We start from the raw sequence: 27,098 nt of genomic DNA on the forward strand, positions 1-27,098 counted from the left end.
CTTCCTTAGTGACTACATATATTTATTCCAAAAACATACATTTACTGAACACCTAACTATCTCCCTATTAGGATACCATGATAAACAGAATAGACATAGTCTTTGCCTTTGTGTCATTCATGTTTATTAGATGAGTTAGACATTAATCATCTAATCTCACACAAAATACAGGTAACTTCAAAGCTTTATAAATGCTGTGAAAGAAAAGTAAAGCGTGTGATGAGAGAACATAACAGGGAGTTGGACCATTTGCGGGGGGGGGGGCGAGGGAAAGATTTCTTGAGAAGGCAACTTAAGCTATGATCTGGATTGTTAAGAATGGGGATGCAAAGAAGAAACAGTCCTTTCAGGAATGCATGGATGATGTCATGTGCAAAGGTCCTGAGGTGGAAAACAACCTGATATGAAGTTCATTGTTGCTGAAGTGCAGTAAGAGGAAGAGTGGCAGGAGATAAAGGGGGGAAAGAAGGAAGTGGTAGTGTAAGTCTTTGTTCTGTTTTTGCTTTTCAAAAAAAATATATTTCTTTATTGATTTCAGAGAGGAAGAGAGGAGAGAGAGATAGAAACATCAATGATGAGAGAGAATCATTGATCTTTTGCCTCCTGCACACCCCCCGCTGGGGAATGAGCCGCTACCCAGGCATGTGCCCTTGGCCAGAATTGAACCTGGGACTCTTCAGTCCACAGGCTGATGCTCTATCCACTGAGCCAAGCCAGCTAGGGCTGTTTTTGCTTTTTAAAAACAGATTACTGTGGCTATATGAGGACATGGACTAGAGAATGGCAAGAGTTGGAGTGGTGAGTTTAGTTTGGGAGTTGCTGCATAGATTTCTGTCACCACCATCACAGCCCAAGACACCAAGTGACTACATATATTTATTCCAAAAACATACATTTACTGAACACCTAACTATCTCCCTATTAGGATACCATGATAAACAGAATAGACATAGTCTTGGGCTGTGATGGTGGTGATAGAGACCAAGGAAGAGTTGATAGGATTTAGTGCTGGATTGGATAAGGGACAGGTCGGAGAGGAAGGCTTGCAGACTAGCAGGAGTAACTGGGTGGATGGAGGTGTTATTTTCTGAGATGGGAAGCAGCAGAGGAGGAGGAGCAAGTCTGGATGCAAATGAGCATTTCTCTATTACTAGAAGTTCCCACATGGTTGTAGCAGTAGTGGAAAAATTGGCAAGTAGCTTTTTTTTTATTATTTATTGCATGGTTATTTGCATTCCCATTCTACCTGAATTAGGCAATGAGTGGAAAGATGAGTCTTAGTTTCAGTTGAGTTTCTTTCCATTCTTCTGAGTTCACCTTTTAATGACTCGAGGCCACCAGACGAGGCTGCACTTCACCCTGAAATCTTGTCTCCAGTTAAAAACATTTATTTGAGAGCCACTTGCGTGTTTTATTAATAGTGATTTCTACCACTTGGCTCTTTCAGGATTTGGTTTGGAATTTGAGTGGCTGACTGATCTTCATCTTCCTGTAACTGGAAACCAAAACATGTTTTGCTGGAGGGCTAAGGGCTGCTGTGGACTGGGTCTTAGGCACAACTTATAGGACTTTGTTTTAGCTACTCTGCAGGTAGTACTCACTACAGAATCAACCCTCTCGATTTTCCAAGCAATCTCAGAATTACAGATTGCCTGCAGAAGTTTTGCATTGAGGGCTCAATTACACATAGACAAGGTGTTCTATTTTGGAGTTTAGCTCATGATAAGTTCAAGTCTTGCAAACCTATGTTATGCAAGATTCTTGAGTATGATAACATTGAGGGTAAAGAAGACTGAAAACCCTAGAAATAGTATAAGTGGGGATGAAAATTCAGGTCATCTTTGGCCTATTTTAAGTTGATTCTTTTTAAAAATATATTTTTATTGATTTAAGAGAGGAAGGGAGAGGGAGAGAGAGATAGCAGCTTCAATGATGAGAGAGAATCATTAATTGGCTGCCTCCTAGTGAGGATCAAGTCCGAAATTTGGGCATGTGCTCTGACTGGGAATCGAACTGTGAACTTCTGGTTCATAAGTCGACTCTCAACCACTGAGCAACACCAGCTGGGCTTAAGGTGATTCTTGAGAACTCTCACAGATAACAGTAGGGTTGGGAGACAGGACAAGATGGCATCACTTATGTTTCCATTACCAATATTCCCAGCTATTTTAAGCCATTCTACAACTGAGTCTTCACCAGATGGTCCTGAGGACAGAGCAGCTATTTGTGTCTCCCACTGATATGTATTTTTCCAAGTGAGAGACTGCCCCATATGTTAGTGCAATATGTTATTCAAGATGAAATACCAGTTTGTATTGGTGGGAATCTGCCATTGCTGTCTCCCTTTTCCTCATGCCTTTTCCTACCTCTCTGGTCTTTTCTAGGTCTCTGGCCTGTCAGGAGGACCATTGGTGCTGCAGTGGAAGCCAGTGGCTAAGTCTCATGTATGGCGTGGTTAAGGTTGCAGCCTCTCACCTCTGCCTTCCTCCATTTTGGGCTGATAACTTTTGTGCTCTTCCTGAATGGTCTTCGGGCAGAGACTGGTGGCTCAGAGGATGTGCCCAGCACAGGGCAGAACAATGAATCCTGTTGGGGGTCAGTGAACTGCAAGGAGGGTGTCATCTTACCTATCTGGTACCCGGAGAACCCTTCCCTTGGGGATAAGATTGCCAGGGTCATTGTCTATTTTGTGGCCCTGATATACATGTTCCTTGGGGTATCCATCATTGCTGACCGCTTCATGGCATCTATTGAAGTCATTACTTCTCAAGAGAGAGAGGTGACTATCAAAAAGCCCAATGGAGAGACCAGCACAACAATGATTCGGGTATGGAATGAAACTGTCTCCAACCTGACCCTTATGGCTCTGGGTTCCTCTGCTCCTGAGATCCTCCTCTCTTTAATTGAGGTGTGTGGTCACGGGTTCATTGCTGGTGATCTGGGACCTTCTACCATTGTAGGCAGTGCATCCTTCAACATGTTCATCATCATTGCCATCTGTGTGTACGTGATCCCCGATGGAGAGACTCGTAAGATCAAGCACCTACGAGTGTTCTTTGTCACTGCTGCTTGGAGCATCTTTGCCTATATCTGGCTCTATATGATCCTGGCAGTCTTCTCTCCTGGTGTGATCCAGGTTTGGGAAGGCCTCCTCACTCTCTTTTTTTTCCCAGTGTGTGTCCTTCTGGCCTGGATAGCAGATAGGAGACTGCTCTTCTACAAATACATGCACAAAAAGTACCGTACAGATAAACACCGAGGAATTATCATAGAGACAGCGGGTAGCCACTCCAAGAGCATTGAGATGGATGGGAAAATGATGAATTCCCACTTTCTAGATGGGAATCTGGTGCCATCAGAAGGGAAAGAAGTGGGTGAGTCCCGCAGGGACATGATCCGGATTCTCAAGGATCTGAAGCAAAAACACCCAGAGAAGGACTTAGATCAGCTGGTAGAGATGGCCAATTACTATGCTCTTTCCCATCAACAGAAGAGCCGCGCCTTCTACCGGATTCAAGCCATACGTATGATGATTGGTGCAGGCAATATCCTGAGGAAACATGCTGCAGAACAAGCCAAGAAGTCCGCTGCTATGAGTGAGGTGCACGCCGATCAGCCTGAGGACTTTGTCTCCAAGGTCTTCTTTGACCCATGCTCTTACCGGTGCCTGGAGAACTGTGGGGCTGTACTCCTGACAGTGGTGAGGAAAGGGGGGGACACATCCAAGACCATTTATGTGGACTACAAAACAGAGGATGGTTCTGCCAATGCAGGAGCTGACTATGAGTTCACAGAGGGCACCCTGGTTCTGAAGCCAGGAGAGACCCAGAAGGAGTTCTCTGTGGGCATCATTGATGATGACATTTTTGAGGAGGACGAATACTTCTTTGTGAGGTTGAGCAATGTCCGCATAGAGGATGAGCAGCCAGAGGAAGGGATGGCTCCCACAATACTGAATAATCTTCCCTTGCCTTCCAGGGCTGTCCTGGTGTCCCCTTGTGTGGCCAGAGTCACTATCTTGGATGATGACCATGCAGGCATCTTCACTTTTGAATGTGACACTATTCGTATCAGTGAGAGTATTGGTGTCATGGAGGTCAAGGTTCTGCGGACATCAGGTGCCAAGGGCACAGTCATCATCCCCTTTAGGACAGTGGAAGGGACAGCCAGGGGTGGTGGTGAGGATTTTGAAGACATATATGGGGAGTTGGAGTTCAAGAATAATGAAACTGTGTAAGTAACTTTCAGTATTCTATCCCCTGCTATCCCTTGCCATATCCTTCTATCCTTCTGCACCACTTTTTAAAATTTTCCTTGGATTTGTGTTAATATAAAACTTTGGTTTCATCACAGGTATGCAGGATCAGCAGACACTACTGGCAGTTTCTGCTTCAAAACTCTCCTTCAGTTTTATCACTTTAAAATGTTTCTAGGCAAGAAATCCTGAGGCAGGATCTCAGGACACAGATTTTTGTCTACTGAAACTCAGCCTGATGGCTGGTGGAGGTGTGGGGTGACAGAAGTTTTGATATCAGATTTTGGAGAATTCTTGTGATTAAGCGAGAGCTAGGAGATTACTTGGGTGTCTCCTTCCTCCTCTCCTTGTGCCAAGAGCTTCTATGAGCTTTGAAGCCAATCCTTTCCACTCTGAGACAGCAATAGCCCAACCAGGACATCCTCAAGAAAGCAAGTGGCATTGCCTTTTTTTATATAATTTTTAAAAAAATATTTTATTGATTTTTTACAGAGAGGAAGGGAGAGGGATAGAGAGTTAGAAACACTGATGAGAGAGAAACATCGATCAGCTGCCTCCTGCACACTCCCTACTGGGGATATGCCCGCAACCAAGGTACATGCCCTTGACCAGAATCGAACCTGGGACCCTTGAGTCCACAGGCTGACGCTCTATCCACTGAGCCAAACCAGTTAGGGCTGGCTTTTTTTTTTTTCCAGTGCCATATTGTTGTATTGTACAACCAGATTTCAGGTACCTCTCCTTCAATTTGGAAATTGCAAAATTGATTGAAACTTGACAATCTGTTTAAATGCTTGCAGGCTCTCCTATGAGGCTTGCCTAGTCTAGGTGAGATGAGTCAGTATGGCTTGGGTACTGGATGTATGTTGGAGGAGCAGAGCTCCCAGGGCAGCAGCCACTGTCTTTAGTCACAGGTCTAAGCTCCAAATTCTGTCTAAACAGTGAAGGAGATGCCTTTTAAGAATTGTGGGAGAAAACACATCTTCTGTGTGGTCATCTCTCTTCACAGTCTGAAATTCTCCTGAAATAGTTTTCAGGTTAAGGCCCCATTTAGTCCTTCTTACACTGTGGGTATTACACTTCTATTGCCTCTGTAACTCTCCCTATTGAACCTTCTTATGCTGGGTCCTCTGTCCTCTTCCAGATAGATAGCTGTGAAGAAGAACACAGAATGACTTTCCCCAGGATTTGCAGCTTATGGGAGGGTAGACTTTCCAGGGTGGCCAAGAAGGATGGGGATGAGAAAGGGGAACCTTGCCTCTAAGTTCCTGTGGTGTCCACAAACAATAAGCAGTGGCAGGAGAAGGTGTGAAGAACAAAGGGGGTATATAGAAATGGGCGGGGGGGTGGTCACACTGCTCCAATAAACATTTTCAGTTGGAGGTGAAAATGTAAACTTCCAGTAGAGCAGAGGAACTCATGGGAAAGAGGATCCATAGATCCGAAAAAGAGATGCCATAGACGAGCTTCTCTCCAGGTCCAGCTTTGGGACAGAGCTTAAAAGAGGTTGGATTCCGCTGACAACAGAGCTGAGTGAGTCATTTAGGAGACTCTGCTCTTGTTCTTTCAGATTCTTCCTAATAATGTGACTTTGGGCAAGTCGTTTAGTCTTAGCTCTAGAACTAAATAGTCTCATCTGTAAAGTGGGAATAACAACACTTTTCTTGCATGCAGGCAGGGTCAGATCTTTTTGCAGTGCCTCCCAGCTCTAGGATTTTCTGTACCATTGACATAGGCCATTCAGTGTAGGTCATATTTGCACCAGCCAAAAATGGGACAGGGGATATTGTTTCCTGAAGTGAAATAGCCACTGACAAGTTGACTTATTAGAGCTCTATTTAGTCATTTTGCTGGGAAGGATAGTCATTTATTAGCGTAAGTAAAAACATGTGCCATCTAGAGAATATGATCCATTTATATGTGCTCTGGGGAGAGTGTTTATACATACAAATGAAGGACAGGCCTTCGCTGGGAAGACAACTCCGTGAGATTTCATACACGTTTATGGCAATGTCAGTATGTAAGAGGCTACTGCCAGGCATTAAATGACATCAAGACCACACAGCATTGGCCATAATTTGACAGACGTGTGGTTCCTTTAGTTCGGTACCTATTCACCAATGGCACTGAAGGGTAGTTTTTGAGAGAGCAGAAGCTTGGCTCCAAATTTCTTTGTCCCATGAATAATCAATTGTGCACCTAGGATCTCTCAATATACTAAACTTCCCTATCTGTGTTTTCAGCTGGAATGTAACTATGCTTCATGGATGATCACTTCTGGGTGATACTGGTGCTAAATGTATCTCAGCTTCCACACATTTGAGATTCTGGTCCAGGTATTCTAGGATTTGATGAACACGTCTATGTTCCCATCTATTCCTGTGCATTGTTCTTTAGACCTTAGTAGATTTAGACTACCCCTTTGGTCTTCTTCATTGCAGAAGATGGAGTCCAAAACCTGCTAGTCTCTCCTCACATTGCGTCCCTATGCTTGATACTCTAAATTTTACTGGAGGCAATATAATGTAGCAGAAAAACCACGGACTCTAAATACTCTGGGTTAGGGTTTTGTCTCTACTATAGATTTAACCATGTCGTTTTGGGGAATTTTATTAATTTATGAGACTATTTTGTCATTGGTAAAAAGGGGATAGTAGTGTTTCTTGCAGAACTGTTATGATGATTTAAGATATTGTATGCACTGTTCCTTGTACATGGTATGTGCTCAGGGAATGAGGCCATTGATAGTAATATCGATGAATTAACAATATTCTTCAGAAGACACTGTGGAGGTGATCAGGTTGCTTGGATCTCTGTGTGACCCACATTAATAAGCATGCTAGTTTTTTTTTTTTTGGCTCTCATGAAGATTCCTAGTCTCAACTCCTAAAATATTAAAGTATTAGAGCCAGAAAGGACTGTAGAATATCTTGAGAGTGGTGTTTCTCGGATTTTAATGTGCTGATGAACCACGTACAGATCTTGCTAAAATGCAGATTATGTTTCAAAATGTCTAGAGTAGGGCTTGAGATTCTGCGTTTCTAACAACCTGCTGATGCCATTGGTCCCAACTTAGAGTTGAAACCCTCAGGGTACTTAGACAGAAGCTGTGTGATGCCTGCAACACTGGCACTTTATCATCCTTCCCTCTTTATGTAGCTCTATTTGCCCGCCAAGCCTGGTAGCATTGTCAGTTTTGCCCCCACCATACTCCTCTAAATCTATCCAGGTGAAGCCGGGCTTATGCTCTATCAATAATATTGGATCTGTGAATTCACTTATTTGGCTTTATGCTTTCCTTCTTCAAAGATGGTGAGATGGGAAAACATGAACTTTGGAGCTAGACAGACAGGTGTGAATCCATCTATCACCAGCTGTGTAACTTTGAACACGTCACTTCACCTATCTGAGTCCCAGATAGTTTGTTGGGATGATAGGAATCATTGTATCTAACCTGCAGGTTTGTGATAAGTACTGCATTCAAATATGAATAAAATGCACAACGCTTGCTCGTAGAAGGTGCTTAGACATTCAATAGATGTTCATTAAATATCTGCTGCGTGCCAGGTACATTGCAAGGGACTCTGGAGATAATAAAGACAAGCTGGCATCCCCGCTCGCAAGGATCTTCCTCTCAGATGGAGAGGATACAGGTAGTCAGACAGGTTGGGAGAGGCATATGGTTGAGATAAGTTCAATAAAAGAGGAATAACATATCCTTGTTGTATGCATGACACCACTAAAGTTTTCAGAGTAACCATCGGGATAGTAGTGAAATAGATGACGTGGGGGTGGGTACATGATTACTTTAAACCCACATTACAATAAACTCTTGACATTTGAGAGGGATACTATTGAGAAGAATCCCTACCTTTTTGACTACCACTGCTGTATACAATGAGAATCATGGCCTTTGAGCTGACAATAGCAAAACCTCACAGAGTTGTGGGTTCTGCCAGCACGTTAATCTCACTCACTGAACACGTGACTGGCTCCTGTAGCCCGGGCTCACAGCACGCCGCTGCAACATAACAGATTACTGAAGCTCATGGACCTTTGGGGTCTCTGGGAGTAGTCAAAACCACAGATGTCAAATATGCAAATGCCAAGATCTGCTGTAATTAAACAGCTTAGGCCTCTTTTGAAGAAGAATGGTGTATTAGCTGTGCCACATATTTTCCAACAAAATTAGACTGTTAAAGCTGGAAGGTGCCTGGCTGGGATGGCTCAGTGGAGCATCAACCTATGACCCAGGGGGTCATAGTTTAATTCCCAGTCAGGGCACATTGCAGTGTGGGGCGTGCAGGAGGCAGTCAGACAATGATTCTCTCTCATCATTGATGTTTCTATCTCTCCCTCTCCCTTCCTCTCTGAAATCAATACCAATATATTAAAAAAATAAAATAAAACATCTTGTGAAAAAAAAAAAAAAAGCTGGAAGGTGTCTGACCACCCATTTTCACGAATGATGAAGCTGGATTCAGAGAGGGAAAGTAACTTGTCCAGCAACTGTCTAGGAAAGAAAGTTAGAGTTGGAAAGGAGTTTTTAAAGGGCACAGATTTAATATCTTTGCACTTTTCCATTTTATTTTAACCCATCAGAAAAACATTAGCTTTGGAAAGGATATGGAAATTCTTGTGTGGAAGATGCTCTGGAAGTACAAATCCAAGAATATCATGTGACTAATATCTTAACCAACACTAAGAATATATTACGCACTATTTTAAATCTCTCGGTTCACCTTGAGACTGTTCAGAAGGAAAATATTGAACCATTAGAAATTACACACACACACACACACACACACACACACAACTTTAACTTAGCGATCTCTTACTGAGAAAAGGTGACATCTTTCAGGCCCTGCTGGTAAACTGCAGACAAGACCTTGTTCCATGAAATAATGAAACGTTTTCACAATGATGCAGGCCATTCTCCACCAGGGGTGGTTGCTCCCTGCCGTTTCAACCCTTAGTGACCTTTCCATCAAAACTTAGGAAAGTCTGGAGTGCTCTGGACACAATGTAAACATTCTCCAACTTGTCTGAAACAAAGGAGGTTCCCGCCCCCTTTTTTTCTTTGATTCAGCAGAGTGTTAGGATCCTCTCTTTCCTGCCACCCAGGGAGGTCATTTGCCTTCAGAATGCCCTTTCTGTGCTTGAGAAAAGCCATGAGCTGCAAGCAGTGTGAGGGTGGGAGTAAGATGGAGGTGGTGATCATTCTCTAAGGGCCAGTATCTTCCCTTTCCCCTGGCCTCTGCCTCAGTGCCCGACTTCCAGTGACAAGCTCTCTCCCCAGCTTTAGGTAGCCAGTCGGTCACCAGGACCCATGGCTCCATGGAACTCGTGGTGGAACTATGTACTTGGCTTTGAGTTGTCCTGAAGAAGGGAATCCATGTCTATGCCAGTTGCTGAGTGGGGGAACTTAGCACAGTGGGACATTTCCAGTGGGTTGTTCAACGGCAGTTCTTCTGGGCCTAAAGGAGTGATCACAGGCTATTGTGGCCTTTTTAGCAGAGCTTTGGATATTATACCCAGAAAGGTCCCGCACCCTGATAATTTTTTCTTACTGAAATTGTCAAAAATTATAGCAAAGAAGGACATATTCCAACTCCAGGATCCATAAAGCACCCCAAATCCACTTAAATGTTATATGTCTGCAGAAATCACTACAAGTCCAGAGCCTTCCTAGTTCATTTGTTTTAGGCCTAAGGGTGGATGGTCCTCAGGCAACACTGGATCAGACAGTACCTCTCTCCCTGCCTTGGTCAGGAACCATATGCATGCCCGCCCCAGTCTTCTCACATTAACTCATCCTCCGGAAAGCTCAGTGTTGCAGGGTTGGAGATCCCACGAGGGAGAATGTCAGGTTGGTTTCAGGAGAAGACACATTGTGATTGACCACATGACTGGCCAGTGAGAAAATGAAACAGGCTGATGCCCAGTGCAGGCCCTCCTGTGCACTGCTTGGAGAGGTGCTAGTTGGGACTTCAGGCAGTAATAATAAAGGGGTACCGATGGCAATCCTGCCATGGCCTTGCTTATTTTGTCTCAACTCCTGGCTCGTAAGGTCAAAGTTTCCTCATTCACTCACAAGAGTGATGGAAAGGGACACTTGGGCAAAGTGATGTGGGTAAGTGGGAAGGACTCTTCCATGTCGTCCAACCTTTCATCAACTTCCCAGATGTATTTGGATGGCGTATGAGCACTGGTTCCTTCTCCACCTTTTGGCTCTCCCCAAGACAACTCCGCAAGGAAGGTAGTAGAAATTCAGCTTATTCAAGGTGTTGTTCTCTTGTTGTTTTGAAAAGGAGAGACCAAATTGTGCTTCCAGAATCCAATAGGAAACCCTGGCCTAGAGCCAGTAGGATATAATTGATAGTTGGAGAGAGAACGCTTTGATGTACAAATAGAGCAAACTCCCCATATTTAAATTCTTCACAGTCCAGAAGCATTTTGGAGGAATCAAATGCTTTGAGAGTTCTGCTACGTGACCATGAAGGAAAGCATAGGATAAACATTCTCAGGTGGCATGATAGTCATCATGCATAGGAATTATATTCTCACCCCTACCACCTACCAGGTACCCAATTAGGAAATTACATGGAGAAGTAGAGTAGAAGATCAAGTTGAAAGTGAAACTTATTCATTATGGAGGAATTTGCTTTTATGAAAACTATGTGTGCGTATTATATTTAAGTTTGGTCATTGATGTGGCACCCTCCTGATCCATTCCATCAATGGCTCAGCATGCCTGGACACAGCCTGGTTAACCTGTCCCTGCCTGAGCCCAGTTCATTTACCAATTGGTTGTTAGGTTTCACAAAACCAGTTACTTGTGATACAGACAACACTCTGTTGTACGTTTGTTGGTTCTTTCAAAAGGAGTGACATCGTGATAGTAACTTAATACTCAGAATATGGCAGTAGAACAAATTACAGATTATGGGTGACTAATAGTGCCCTTTCTCCCTAGTAGTCCATCTTTCACTAGAGCTCGTCGTCTGATTTGTCTCCCTGTTGGTTTTCTCCTTGTGTAACACACGTGAATTCTCCTGTGAACCCTCCTACCACCAGACCCTCTCTTTCTGAACTGTGGTGATGTGGGGTGTACTGTGCCATCATCACTAGGGCTAACCATGGCCCTGGCTGCAAGTCTTCATGTTTGCAAATCTGTATTTCCCTGCTCATACCTTACTTTCTGTTTGTATACTCTTCTCTTCCGCTTTCTCTCTTTCTCTCTTCTAAACAACTCCTGCTGCATCTTTTCTTTTTCTACTGTATATGCTTCAGGCATTGGTGCTGTGGTGTCCAGTCCTGCTCACACTCAGTGCCTTCCTCCCCGTTTCTGCTAGTCCTGTCTCCTCTTTTATTCTTATTCTAGTCCCTATAGCCCCTTTCTTCACACTGTTGGCGTCTGTAGTTGGGCTGCCTTCTGTCCACTGTCTGATCTACGATTTCCTTGAGTGATCAAGAGTGAGCTGTGTATCCCTTAAGAAAGCCTGTCATTTCAGTGGAAAGAACTATCATCGCGATAATGCCAAGAAGACTGATAACTCCCAGGAAACAAACCACTCCCGTGGTGCTCTTTTCTCCTTCACCACAGAGTGAGTGTTTGCTGACTGGATGTTAAGACAAGAAGTTTGAGTTGTGAGGATCCAGCATAGACTAGAACTAGTACCAGAAAACCATCAGAGGCTGAGGGTGCCCTGGGACCACCTTCTCTTTCTGATGTGCTCCCCGCTAGGCCACGTGGTCTCTGTCTCCCTGCATCTTTGCTTCTCTCTGTGGCCTTCTCCCTCATGGCTTCCACCTTGCAATACCTCTATGACCAGCAGTCCTATCTCACTGCTTCTCCTCCATAACGCTTTCAACTCCTACCTATTTTTCTAGCTCAGATTCATAAGAGAGAGAATCTGATTCTCCTCCATGCTCCCCACTCTTCCCCCCCGCCCCCTTCCACCATTTCCCCAACTTGGCCATGTGAAGACCACTGGCCAGATATGTGTTGGTTGCCCTGTGTCAAGCCAGGCTCCTCCTTTCCCCACCCCAACCTGACAGTAATCAGCCTCAACAATCCTTTCCAAGATACTGAGTGGTAGGGTGGAAAAATGAAGTTATCATGGTGATTCCATGGTAAGCTACCTAAGCAGTTGCATCTGTAAGTGGTGCACAATGTCACTTAGAAGGAAGTCCCTTCTAAGTAAGGTGGGACAGTCATCTATCACCTCGAAACAGACACATTATATAAGGTTTGCAGGTAGAGAGAGCATTGATTTTACAAGGGTCTATGCTGAGGCAATTAGCTAGAGAATGAGAATAGCCACCTCTTGAGCTTCCAGCCCCATCAGATCCATCAAGCTGACCACTGATTCAATAGCCAAGATTAAGCTGGCCTCTGCCTAGATCAAAAGAATACACGCATAGGGCCTGATGCTCAGTGACACAAATCTCAAGGCTACCAGGGTCATTTCTCTCCCTCTTCTGCTCTGTCCTTTCCAGGACATTAGCGTCAGAAGATAATCTGCTGTCATTCTCAGGTACAATATTTGGGGACTGAGTCACTTTCAGTGCCTCTTCCAGGGTTTGGGTTTCCAGAGCAGCCTGTGTTCCAGACAGAAACAGAAAGTTTCCCTGTCACTCATGCTCACCAAGGGCAGATGACAGCCTTCTCTGCCTTGCCCCTCCCCTACTGGACAGCTGGTCAGCTGGTCAGCTGGACTTAGCTGGAGCCAGCAGGCGCCCCATCTTTATCTTTGGTGCTGTAACTTGATGCTTTTCCAGGAACTCCCCGGAAGCCAGAGCATTCTCACCTCCAGATGGCACAGTGTGTGACGTAGGTGCCCATGTCCCAGGGCACAGGCTGGGGTGTACAATAGAATGCCTTTTATGTCTGCTAAGTCAGATAGTAGTGGCTGTCCAGGGGCATCTTGGAAAGGATTGTTGAGGCTGTGTCTGGGCTCAACTGTGCATGCGAAAAGAAAAGGCCAAATACCTGTCAATGCCAGTCTAGGGATGAGAGATGGAGAGAACTTCATGGGATAAAGAATCTAGGAGTCTCCATTATTAGCATGAAGTCACCACAATCCTGCCAATACTGGACTAATCCTAATGGGGAAAATTCATTGACTCACACTCTTCCTCATCCTACACAACACAGGGTGACTCCACAAGGACATACATTCCTATTGGACACATGAAGCAGATAAGTTCCTAATAAATCAGAATATTCCAGAACCCCTACTGATCTAGTGGGTTTCATAAAGTTGACCAGTGGTTCCCAACCAGATTCATACCACAGACCATTTTATCTGCTCTCCTTATGGAACCCATGTTTTAGAAGATTATTAGCTGGAAAAGTAATTAGATTTCCATTGTTTTCATAACATATAGCAACAGATAACTAGTGAGTTAAAATAGTTCTAGCCAAAGCAGAGAGAAATTACATTTTTAATTTTTATTTTAAATATATATTTTTTGAGAAATGGCAATTTAATTAACCCATGTAGACTGCTGGAAGAATATAGACTTCCTCTTTTGGGGGGTTGGGGAGAGAGTAGAATGAACATAGCCAAAGGCCAACTTTCAAAGGAACTAACTGATATATGTACAATGCTTTGAAAATTCTGGAGTCTAGTAGTTTAAAGTGGTTTTGATGAGAGTGGCCCCAGGGGGAGAGCATAATATTCTAGAGAAATATCAGAATCCAGGGCACAGTGTTGGTTACCTGGGCTTTACCACTGTTCAGATCTGGGGAGAGAGGGGGTAGATTACTATTGTGGTTCTTTTTCTTACATAATAAAACTTCTAATATTTGTATGAAAATATAAAAAAGTATAAGGATATTGTTATACCTTTAGGGTTAATATTACCATTTTCTTCAGATTAGGTAATTGAGTCTATGAAAGATTAAATAATTTACCCTAGAACAAGGAACTTTTAAGAATTAGTATCAAAACCTAGATCTTTGAAATCATATGATCTTTCTATTGTGTTACATATTTTAGCATCAGAATGAGGTATGGAGGCTGAAAGCATCAGGCTTCCTCCCCTCATACAGAAGAAGCTAAGAGCGCACCTCATATCTCTTCCTTAACAGCCAGACTGGTCTTTCTTCTTAACCCAGGGGCAGCTAAGCCCAGGGAACTTGGCAAGGGCCAGTGGACTCCTTGACGCCGGCTCAGAAATCTGGGTTCATCACCCTGGACGGCTGACAGAGACCCACCCTTGCCCCAGCCAGTGTACAGAGGGTCCTTGTTGGTGTCATGTCACCATCAGGAACTGCCAGCAGGCAATGCTTTGCCCTGCTGCCTGGGAAACAGGGCGAGGCTGGCTCAGGACCATGGGTTGAGATTCAGGGGGTCTCCTTTGATGTGTCCATGTGTCCATGATATCTGAAGGCATCCAGGATCAAGGGTTCGAGGGGGTGATGATAGAGAAGAGCAGGGGAGGGGAGGTCTCACTGGCAGCCCCTGGAGAGCCTGTGAGTGTCCTCCAAATCAATGAGGCAGGAAGCATTGGGAGAGCGGGGGCTGGGAGGCGGGTGTCAGTTGCTGAGGATCCAATTAGCAGACTTTTGTTGAGCTCATACTGTGGGCTGAGCACAGTGAGAAAAGGCACAGCCCCTGTCCTCAGGGAGTTCCCAGTCTGGTGGAGAAGAGGAGTGTGTGAGAGTTGTTGTAGAAGAGGGGAACTCCGAGGGCTGTGGCCACACAGAGGCACTGCCCCTGCCTTTGGTTGGGATTCCGTTTGGTGTCATTCAACTGAAGTTAAAGTGGGATAATTGCACACCCCCTCCAGTCAACCAGAAGGACTTGAGAGAATAGGCAATGGGCTCTGGCTTGTGCAGCACACACAGCTGTAGGTAGAAGTTGGCCTCAGGAGTAAATGGTCCCCAGGAAGACTATGTCCTCAGACCACAGCCATGCCTGGTTCTTCCCCGGGTCCCTCTGAGCGCCTCATTCTCTGTCCCATTATAGCAGGGCGAGGAACCTTTTTCCTGCCAAGGGCCATTTTTATATTTATAACATCATTCAAAGGCCATAAAAAATTATCAACTTGAAAATTAGCCTGCTATATTTAGTCAAACATTTAATTCACCCCTAATGCCTTGGCAGGGCCAGATCTAATGATTTCTTGGGCCTTACATGTTCCTAGGGCTGGATGTTCCCCACCCCTGCATTGTAGGGACACACAAAAAAAGGTCTTCTGAATGAATAAATGAGTGAATGAATGAATGAATGAATGGAGTGAATTTCTGGCATGCCCTCTGGCTCTGTACCTCCTCCAGGTTGCAGCAAGCCCAGGGGACATGGGACTAGAGAATACTCACCCCGTCCCTCCCGTGGGCTCTGGGCTTGGGCGTCCCTGAGCAACTCCACAGCCTGAGCCCTGCCCCACACCAACTCCTCAGAGGGTCTGTTCCTGGGCTGCTGGGCCACCTCTGAGCCCGGCTGCCTTTGATGCTCAGGGGACACCCTGTAATTCAATTAGGAGCTCCTTCCAGGGAGCATGTAATTATGTCCTATCTGGGCCTTGTAATGACAGCCCCCTGCCACTGCGCCCTGCTCAGCAGCCCAGAACCTTTTGCTGGGAGGGAACTAATCTGCTTAGCCCAGATTGGATGCAGTTCTGCACAGCCCTTCTCCAAAGGCCTCAGAAACGGGTCCCCACTAGCAGAAAGGGTCGCCTTGGGGGACCATGAGGCTTTTTGCCCTGAGCCCTCCTGCCTGGGATTGTCTGGGAGTGCCTAAGTGGGAGGCCTCATGGCCTGAGCTCCTGGGTGTCCCCATCTCTCCTAGGGTTAAAAGGGAGATGAAAGGAGAGATTGAAGGCATTTACCTATTTTTCATGTAGCTTGGAGGCGAGGGGGTGGGGGTGGGGCGGGATGCAGAGTGAGATGATTTGAATTACCGGGCATTTTACCTGGATAATTCCAATGGTGCACTTTGGAAGAAAGGCTGGCTGCTGTGTTTTGAGCTCTGGGGGAAGTTGCCTTTGTTCTCTGCATGACTTCCTTGGCTCCTTTGGGCTTGATTTCTGTGAAATGTTTTAGATGCAGGGGCAGTGCCTCAGTCCACCATGGATACTGACTGCTCAGGGTGGTCTCCCCTACCTCCCCACCTGCATGGTCCCCTCCTCTTGAGAAGCTCAAATCCTTTCCCTGCTGTTGTGTGGGATCTGCCAAAACTGCCATTGACGAGCTGTCCTGGGTTGAATAGAGCCCCCCCTCCAAAATTCACATCCACCCAGAATCTCAGAACTCGACCTTATTTGGAAGTAGCCTTGCAGATGAGCTTAGTTGTGGTGAGGTTATACTCAGCAGCGGGGGTGGCCCTTGATCCCATGTCTGGCATCCTTACGAGAAGGCCATGTGACGACAGAGACAGAGATGCAGAGTGATGCAGCTATAAGCCAAGGGACACCGGGATTTCGGGCAAATGCCCAAAGCCAGGAGAGAAGCATAGAGTAGACTCTCCCAGAACCTCCGAGGGAGCCATCAACCCTGCTGACACCTTGATTTCAGACTTCAGCTTCCAGAATAAATTTCTGTTGTTTTAAGGCACCAAGTTTATGGTAATTGGTTGGAGGAGCTGTTGGAAATGAATACCCAAGCTCTGCATGAAACCTTGTGTAGACTTCAGAGCGTGGGGGACCTCTCACCAATGGCCAGAGGAGCGGGGGAAGGGGGGGGGGGGGGGAGGGGGGGGGGGGGGACGGGGGCTGGGAGGGAAGGGAGATAGGAGAAGGGAGGGTGAGACGAGTGCTCCCTCTGGGGTTAGCTGTCCCTAGGCTTCGAGACAGCAGGAGGCCAGAGCTCATTTAACAGCTTTGTTCAGGTGGACCGGGTTTGTAAGCCTTTCAATTCCTGTTGGCAAGTTAGATGAGGGCCCAAAAATAAAAAATAAAATGGCCACTTTCTCTAAGCCACATGCCCAATCAGTTTAGTTATGTTATTACAGGTATTATAATGGCCTCCTATCTTCCAGCCTCCTTAGTCCTGGTCCATTGAACGTTCTTAACTTCCCAGGGTCTGTGGCTGATGCTCCAGGAACTACAGGCCCATTTCTCGTCTTCTACCCTTCCAAAGGCTGAACTCTGGGCTGCTGGCAACGATGTCCAGTGTGTAGTTAAGAGTTTTCATGTTGTGACTGGGGAGGCAACTGAGGGTCCCATTCTCCAGATCCTCTCTCCCTTTGGAGTTTACTGATGCTTTGTTTTGTCCAGAGACGCAGGTTTGCTTGTCCCGAAATGTGGGTATGTTACCTGCTTCCCTCTGCAAAGCGAGGCAGGCTTGTCTGAACACAACTGAAAATGCCGTGGGCAACTTAAGGGCAAGCAAGCCATGGCTGGCGGCACTGACAGCTGAGTAGGGGACGCTGAGTGAATACTGGGGAGTTGGAAATTTTGCTTTATCGTTTGCACAAAGCAATTGCCAATAGCCAATAACCAAATTGTGAGAGCAGCAATGTGGGTAGAAGCCCACCTACACATAGGGTAACAGAGCAGGGTGATTGAATGCTCCGACCAGGTGTCACACAGACCATGTTGGCTATTGATTGGTGATGTGATCTGGGGAAAGTTACCTAACTTTTCCTTTTACTCATCTACATAATGTGGCTACTAACATAGGGTTGTTGCAAGGACTGAACACGACTACAAAGCATTCAACATGGTGTCGAGCCTAAATTACTCATCCGGTGTGTCAGGTGCTAGTAATTCGTTAAGTAGTTAATAGAATCTTGGCCACGTCACAGCCGGTCTGACCTATGTGGGCCAGCGTTTTGCTCAGCTTCCTTCAGCAATAATCCTCGTCCCTCTCTGAGCCCAAGGTGAGCTTTTAGGAAGAGACAGTTGATCTAAAGATAGAAAGTCAAAGCGTCTTGTCTGAAGGAAGGTGGAGGGGAATGCCATCCGAGCTCTCTTTGACGGTGTCAGGGAACATGACAGGCTGCTCTCCAAGGAGAGAGCAGCCCCAGGCCAGGGTAGAAGGTGACCTTGAGGTTGATTCCTCTGCATCCTGATGTGGACGTTAATGGATTTGTTTGGGAGTTTGAAGGGGAAGAAAGAAGGAACGTAGAGAGAGGAGGAAGAAGGGCAGGGAGGAGGATGGGGAAAATCTTTCTTGTCGTGAGGATAATTACATGTGAAATTACTTGCCAGTGGGACACTGGGGCTGGGACGGCTATAATAATTACAGTACAGGTTCCTGAGGGCTCTTGGGCAGGTCTCTGAGCGCATGTAGGCAGTGTTGAGGCCTCGCTCACTCAAGCTGCCTTCCAGGCCCCAGGGCACACCGTCTACCCCAGAGCCTGTTGCTGATCAGGAAGCTTAAATAGAACAACTACCATTTCAGAGTGGAGTCCCATCTGTGGGATCCCGTGATGCAAACCACAAGCCTATAGGGCCTGGGCGCCTGCAGAGGGAGCAGCCTGCTCTTGGTGGCTGTGATCTGGAGCAAGACAAGCAATACTCCCCCTAGTGCTGCCCAAAGTGCTGCGCCTTCCCCGACGCCACCCAGAATAGGCAGTTCATTGACCAAAGAATGGCATCTTTTCCAGCCTCATTCTGGATTTCCCAGTCAGGGCCTCATACCTTTCTTTTTCATCCTCGTATTCGGAGATGACTCACCCTTGCCTTCATCTTATGTAAGCAAGACAGTCACCTACTGGGAACATGGCAATGGTCATATGCTGTGATTATGTTACAAGGCAAAGGCGAAGGGATTTTGCAGATGTAATTAGGGTTCCTAACTGGTTGACTTTTAAGCCTTGACTTGAAGGGAAATCATTTTAGAGGGACCTGACCTAATTGGATGAGAGTCTTTAAAAGAGATGAGAGTCTCTCTCCTGCTGGCCTCGAAGAAGCAAGGAGCAAGTTCTGCAATGGCAAGGAAATTAATTCTGCCAGCAACCACTAGAATCTGGATAAGGACCCTGAGCCTCGGGCAAGACAGCAGCCCCAACTGACATCTTGACTATGGCTAAGTTGTGCCTACACTCTTGATCCCTGGAAACCGAGAGGTAATGGTCAGTGTTGTTTGTGGTAATTAGTTACACAGCAAGAAAAAACTCATACAGCGAAGGAGTGGCAGAGTCAGGATTCAAATACAGGTCCCCCTGCCCCCAGAGCTGATGCACTTCGTCTTCATGCCGTGTAATACGACCGTTTCCTACCTACCCTTCCTTTTGTTGCTCATTCATCCTGCAGTCTCTGTGATTTGAAATACCATAGACAGCCATTCTAAGTTGTCAAAATTATGCCAAAAAGTAGAGTCGGTTCTTGTGATTTGCAATAGTTATGTTCCATAAAGTTGTTGAAAACACCGCATTAGTGAATACTGAAGCATTGCTCATGAGGAAATAACAGAGGTAGGTTTCTGTGAGTCTCTGGTTGCAACATTTTCACTAACTGATGAAACCTTGTTTTAAATGTGTTTCTGTTTAGAGGCACTTTATTTAATATATACCGTTGGCTAGTTAACAGTAAACTCACAGCCACAGCACTATAGATCATGCCCAAACACAGCTCATCTAACACCCATATTTTCTCCGTAGGCACATCAAACACAAGACAGCACTTCCAACACTATGCTTGGGGGCCACTTTAAACAGCAAAATCACCACCATCAACAAAAGACCCATCAACATGTGAAAAACCTGGCCCTAAAAAGACTGAAAAAGGCACTGGTTTACAGTGTGAGATGGAACAAGAAGGCAGAGCATCACAGTGGTCGAGCTCCCCTGGGAGCAGGGAGTCAGGTGACCCAAATTTCACAAACAGTATATATAAAACAGATAGTATATATAAAAATCTATTTATATATATATATAAATCTATATTTTTATATAAAAATATATAAAATCTATTATATCAGTATATATATAAAATCTATTTCCTTCATTAAGAAGTTAAGTAGCACACATGGGTTTAAAACAGATAGGTTACTTGTTTCCTCAAATCTTTTTCTAATATATTTTTTAATAACCATATTGAGGAGCTAGACAAGGGTCGGAAGTAAGGGCCCTTCTCCCTTTTCTGTTGCTGGGCCTCTTTGGAGAGCATTTATCCCCTCAATAATATTTCACAACTCTTCTAAGGCACCGTTAAAAGAGGGAAACAGAGTCACTACTAATTAAAAAAAAAATAAAACACCTGTCTGCCCATCACTCTTTACTAAGAAAAAGAATAGTTGGGGGAGCCCGGAGCCTTTTGAATACAGGGATTCAGTCCCCCTACCCTCCAGCCTTGTTGCAGACCCAGATTCCCGCCAAAGGTAGTTCAGCTTCCACTCCTTGGCCATGGCATCGTGGACGTTACAGACCTTCCGAGCTGCCTGTAGTGGTGAGACATCCACAGCAGCTGTTATAGTTCAAAGATTGCCCAAGGGGTGATGCCCATGTGGCTGGAGCTGGGTGTGGGTTGGCCAAACAAGATGCCCTCTCTTCTGCCTGTGGTGAAGGATGGCAACCGGGTCCAGCTGGTGGTGGCGTTGAGACACACTTGTGGTGTTGCCGAGGCCACCTTAGCCTCAGATTCCGACATTGGGGCACACTGTCGTCTGGCTCTGCCCTTCTTCCTTCTACTCATCTGCTCTGAAGCCAGCTTTGCTGAGCGCCTGTCTTCGTGCCCCCTCATCAGTGACACCGGAGCCCTTCCCTTCTTCCTACCCTGCTAACTGCAGCTCATTAGAAGTCGGTGGCAACAGCTGTGTGTGCCAGGCAGCAGCAGCTGTGAGGCGGAAAACGGGGCCTGGGATTTGGTGTTGGGCGACAGGGTGGTGCGACGGTTTTCTGGGGCAGGTGAACTCATTTGTTTCTTTTGTCCCCCTTTCCCCACCCCACTTTCACTGCACCAAAGGAAAACAGGAAACAGTGATCTGTTTGGCAATGTGGCTGCCTTTGGGTACCAGGCCTGCCATCTGTGGGGGACCCTACTGAATCATCAGTCAGCAAAACGGGGCAGAAACCTGTGTTTCATAGCTGGCACAGCTGAGCAGCATCTCTACCGAGGGGGCTGGGAATCGATTTCCTTCATTAAGAAGTTAAGTAGCACTCCTGATTCCATATTTAGAAGTCCTACCTGGGAGCGAGTGTGCGTGTGCAGCCACCAACCAGCCCAGCTGGCTCCACGGTCTTTTCCCCGCAGTGACTTGTAGAATTTAATCACGGAGATGTATGCATCCAGAGATTTGAACTGAAGGTTTAGAGGCTTTGTGTCAAATTGATATGGAAGGAATTTGGGAGTGGATGAGGGATTCTTCCCTGATACTTCTATTTCAGAGCCAATCAGCATTTACAAAAAGCTAAAAAAGAAAAGGAAATAAGGCTTAATCTGAGCATTTCTGTGTGTCATAGGAACCACATCTTAGAATAAGAACTCTGCTTTTTCATTTCACAACCTGTCAGTATATATGATTAGTGGGGACCTAGGAAGTTCAGGGCACTGGGCTAGGAGGGGTTACCAAGTGTCTTCATTTAGCACAGCCCCGCTGAGCTCCTGACCTGCACCAGCCTGGGGCTGCCTCTGAAGGGTCATGTCAGAGAGTGTCAGGCCTCACAGAGCTTACAGTTTGTCAGGAGATATCAAGCAAGCGAGCCAACAAAATGGTCTACCACCTTAGAGACAGTCCCTGAATTCATGGAGTTCACCGTCTGGTTAGGAAGGTAAGACGTCCACCTATGAGCATTGAAGCAAAACAACTATTGATGACAGTAACAGAAGAAGGCGATTGACAACTGAATTACACAGACGGTGATGACTATAAAAATTCACCAGAAGAGATCATTACAAGCTGGGGGCAATCCAAGAGACATCTTTTTTTGGAGATAGGTTTCGAGCCAAACCTTGAAGGGTGGGAATTACTTTTGTTTTTTGCTTCCTGTAAAAAGTCTTTGTGTCAAACGGAGGTGAAGGGAAGGAGAGGTTGTGGCAACAGAAGGAGAAAGATTTCTCTAAAGATTTTTCTGGTATCAGAATCTAGCTCTTTATGTCTGAAGGTATTTTTTCAACCAGACGTCGGTCCTCTGTGCTTAATGCTTTGTTACACAGTGGGGGTACAGAGACTATTCAGACACAGCCCCAGTTCCTGTGTAGCTCACAGTCTGGGGGTTGGGCAGAGACACACTTATCAATAGTGAGGTAAGTACAATGAGATAAGTACTCTACGGGATGGATGATCATAGTTTTATGGAACTTACAAGAAGGAATGACTAACTCTGGAGGAGGGACAGTGAGAGGGCCATGGGTGTAGGGGGAGAATTCGCAGAGGATAAGCAATTGGGTGCTGTGAGCTAACAGCCATGTTATGTTTAGAATCCAGATAAAAGGGGATAGAGCTACTGGTTCTCAGCGGGGAGAGAAGGGGCAGAGTAGTTGAGGGATTTTACAACACACAGGTTTTGCAGGAGCAAAACCAGCAAGTTATTGTTGCTGTTAGAACTCACATCAGCTCTGGGATCTCAAATTCGAACACTCAGGTAGGCATGAGTTCAGCTCTTTCCTGTGGGCGAGTGGTTCTCAGCCTGGCTCCTCTTTACAATCTCTACCTCTAGAGATTCTGACTTCACTGGGCTGAGTTGGGCCCAGGCATCAGTATATTTTAAAAGCAACCCAAGTGATCCTAATACATGGCTGGGGTTGAGAACTGCTGCTCTAGAGTATCTATCTGCACTCCAGAGGTGCTCCCAGGCCCTGGTCCCCACACACCTGGGTTTAAATCTTCAGGCCACCATGTAGTGACCTTGGCCAAGTTACTTAAACTTCCTAAACTTGATAAATCCTTAATTTGTAAAATGGGGACAATGGTAGGACCTCCTCATGGGATCATTGTGAAGTTTACATGGAGTAATTCCGAGCTCATGAATACGTTGTGGGCTGGGCCCTCAACACTTAATGTTTGAAACCAAGGGGAACAGTGAAATGTTAGGAATTTTATGTCACCAAGTACATAATATGAGACCACTGTTTAGAAGTAAAAACCAATCTCCAACAGCTCTCATTTGGGGACCGTGGGAACTGCGGAGGGACGAGTGTGCCCCACGGAGTTAGTTACCTGGATGTAGGTGGGAACAGAATGAAGCTCAGGAAGACACTTCAATGCCATTCATTTTTTTTTTTCAATGCCATTCATATTTGTGCTCAATGATTAGATAATTCAATGAGTGCAGCCCCCAGACCAAAACTTTGTTGGTGAGGCAAAGACAATGAGTTAATTTTGCATTCATTGGGGAAAACTTCTAGAACTGTGCCTTTTTTTTTTTTTTTTAAGGGAGCAGAAGAATCTAGATTATGTTTAATCTAAGTCAATGTATAGGACAGAATCTTGCCCTCGAGACTTGATGGAAAAGAAGTCACTTAAGAGAAAGAACAAGAGGACCCTCCATAAAAAAACCTAACATCCAAAGAACTGCTTTTGAGTTAGGTCTTCTGGGGAATAGATTCCACTCATAAACAAATATATTTCTATCCAGGACAATGGTCAGAAGGCAATATGGGATTTCAATGTGATTCCCAAGAGAAAATTCAATGTCATTCCTGTGTTGGTCTTTGGGAGAAATCAACCAGCCTATGCAAGGTTGGTTTGGGTCCAAGAATGCAGCCTCAAACTAACTCTAGCAAAGAATTACCTGAATGCCTTATACATAAACTCACAAATACTTGTGTAGAAGTTAAGTCATATTTCAGGGAGCCCTAGGGTCAAATGAAGAATCTTTCAGAGATAAAGCAATGTTCATCCGCTCCGCCACCCCCATCATCCCCACCCTACTTCCACATGAATCTGAGTTGTTGACGGATTCTAGCTTCTCTTCTGGTCTATGTGAGAGAGGGGTATAGCATCTCCCAATAAAGCCCAGGGCTGATTGTCGGGGAGATATTGGAAGCCTGTCTGTCCATAGCGGTTATGTGAATCAGTCAAAAAGTTATCCTACATACCAGACCTGCTTCTTTCATGGGGTCTCTGGAGTCAGCCCTACCCAGGAAGGGGCAGCAGCTGATTTCTCTCTCTGGCTGCACATGGGTCTGCGTTGGCCATTAGGTGCTGGGCTGGACTCTGTGGAGCTGGGCTCTACGGCTGGGCTCTTGTCATTGGTGGTAGGGAAGCCATTGGGAAGGATCTACAAATCCCAGGAGTAGCGGCCAAGTGGGCACCCTTTTCAGAGAAAACAGGTTACAAGATGAAAGAAAAGCCCACTATGAGGTCAGCCAGGTAGAGGAGAGAGCAGATATAAGAAAGGTACTGGGTTCCAGGGGGGTGTAAGAGGAGAGTATCAGGGATGGCTCTGCAGGATGGTACTATTCCTTATATCACAGCATTTAACTTCTCGTGGTGAACATTGATTTATGATCAATTGAAACTAGGGCATATGCCCCTGGTGTCATATCTGAAGCCTCACCAATCTTCCCACTTAAGTCTGAGGAGAGGTTGTCCTGTTGACAAGTGGTTAGGAGGGGCCTCACGAACTCTTTGGTCCTGTGAAGAGCTCCACAGACTGAAACAAACAAGTGATGTATTTATGAACTTCTGCTTTGGAGTCTTGTTTCTACCGAAAGACAGTGGACCTGACTGAACTCGAGAGCCAGGGAGCACAAATCTCCAACCTGTCCTTTATTAGCTACACATGTTTTGGCAAGTCGCTTAACCCCTAGCACTAGAACACAGGAGTTAAGGCTGTGCTCTGGAGACAAATGTCAAGGCTCTCAATCTTGGAGCTTTCATTTCCTAAGTACATCACTTTGAGCAATCTATTTAACCTGTACACTTCTCTACTTTTCTACCTATAAAATGGGCACACTAGTATCTATCGTATAGATTTGCAGTACGGTCTAAATAGGATAATACACATTGAATACACTTTGAACAGTGTCTGTACATATGGTAAGCTCTTGATAAATGTTAGTTAAGGCCAGTCAGATATCCCACCAGCAAAAAAAAACCTGTTAGCCAGGGTTGATGGAAGGAGTCCATGAGAGAATGCATTTAAAGTAACGAGTACCATGCCTGATACAGAGTATTTGCTCAATAAATTAGTTGTTGTTACGATCAGCATTATTATCATCATCCTCTTTCTCCTCCATAGGCCTCAGTTTTCCCAGCTGTTTCTCAGACAAACATCTCAGCTGAGGCGTTGCGTTGGGCTAGACTCTAGTCTAGCCGCTAGAGCAGTGGTCGGCAAACTCATTAGTCAACAGAGCCAAATATCAACAGTACAACGATTGAAATTTCTTTTGAGAGCCAAATTTTTTAAACTTAAACTTCTTCTAACGCCACTTCTTCAAAACAGACTCGCCCAGGCCGTGGTATTTTGTGGAAGAGCCACACTCAAGGGGTCAAAGAGCTGCATGTGGCTTGCGAGCTGCAGTTTGCCGACCACGGCGCTAGAGCATAGAGAGAAGTGGGAATATGGTTCCACCCTTAAGTAGCTTATGGTCTAATTAGGAGCATATGATGTAATCAGATGGTAAGGAAACTAAACATATGCAGAGCAGTTTGTGGGAAGTGCCCAGTGCTGCAGATAAAGGTTTCAGTTTGAAGATCCTATCTCCACAGGAGATAAAGGAGGAGGGTGCACCTTAAGTGAGGCTTTCAAGAAAAGGGCTAAAAGAATTAGTATTAATGTATTTCTGCATTACCTACCAGGCCTATGCGAAAGTGTTATCAAATCCTCACAATGCCTTGATGGTAGGTACTATGCCCATTTTATAGAGGAGGAAAAGGAGGAGGCTTAGACTCATTCAGTCACTGGCCCACAATCCCAAGGTGAGATGTGGTACCAGAACAAATCCACTGCGGCCTTGCCCCTAATTCATGCTCTGAATCCTCCATAGTGTCTGCCTTTGAACACATCTGGAGCTCAGTCCACAGGAAGGAATGGGATCAATGTTCTGCAAAAGTTGAGAGCGCTGGTACCTGTTCCTGTGTGGCTTTCGGCAAATTATTTTACCTCCATAGACCTTGGTTTCTTTGTTACGGTGAGGATTGTATATCACACTTTACGTGGCTGCTATAAGTACACAGTGATATAACCTATGTGTAAGTAGATCATTGCGCAGTCTGGATTCAGGATGTATACAGCACAGTTTTATCTTCATTCACTGTCTCCAAAAGCCTTACGTTGAATTGCCCTCCCTCACTGGGGCATGTACTTTAATGACCTCTTGGACAGAATCCATGATTTCCTGGCAACTTCTGTTGTTAAAATTATCCTGTCCATCTAGTGTAAAGTGCCAATCTCAAATCTCATTTGAGGATCCCCTCCCCCAGCGTAGTCAGGTTCATGACTCAAGGGGGGACTTCAAGGGTGAACCACTGCTTGTCCCTCTGGTCCTCGGAGTAGCAATGGGGATGTGTGGTCGGCCCTGGGACACTGCCACCCTGGCCACCTTCCAGGCTCCAACTCCTCTGATGCTTTGGGTCAAGGTTGGGGAACAGGAAAAATGTCTTGGGTTGTCACTCCCTCTGGCTTCCAGTGTTGTGGATACAGCTCTACAGTCACTGCAGACCTGCTAGGAGAGGGGCAATCACACTTCCCCTAGGCCAGGCCCCTTCCCCCAACCTCTAGGGGGGATGCTGCCTGGGCAGCTTCACGGCTCCTCCCTCAGCCTTAGGAGCCTCTGGGTTCCTCTTTCATACCCTCTGAGACCCAGAGGTAAGGAAGAAGGGGAGGGACATTAGGACCTTACACAGCTATTCCTCCTCACCTGGCTAGCTCCCTGGGCAAGAAGCAGCAGGCTTGCATCCAGTGTCCCCGTATGGCCCCACCCCCAACTCTTAGGTCCCACCTTAGCTCTTTTAAGAACTCTCTTAAATCTTTGCTCTGCTCAGCGTAGTGGCAGTACCAAA

At 45.7% G+C, this 27,098-nt stretch overlaps 1 protein-coding gene across 1 annotated transcript in view; it reads left to right on the forward strand.

Annotated features, from left to right (window-relative positions):
• The first annotated feature begins 2,446 nt into the window (after nucleotides 1-2,446).
• The window catches only part of SLC8A3 (solute carrier family 8 member A3), a 98,621-nt gene continuing 73,969 nt past the window's right edge, over nucleotides 2,447-27,098 (forward strand). The window contains exon 1 of the mRNA XM_008138899.3: nucleotides 2,447-4,233. Coding sequence (XP_008137121.1) covers nucleotides 2,447-4,233 — 1,787 coding nt within the window. The remainder of the gene's footprint in view (nucleotides 4,234-27,098) is intronic.

The sequence above is a fragment of the Eptesicus fuscus genome, chromosome 5, assembly GCF_027574615.1.
Source record: "Eptesicus fuscus isolate TK198812 chromosome 5, DD_ASM_mEF_20220401, whole genome shotgun sequence".
NCBI lineage: Eukaryota > Metazoa > Chordata > Mammalia > Chiroptera > Vespertilionidae > Eptesicus > Eptesicus fuscus.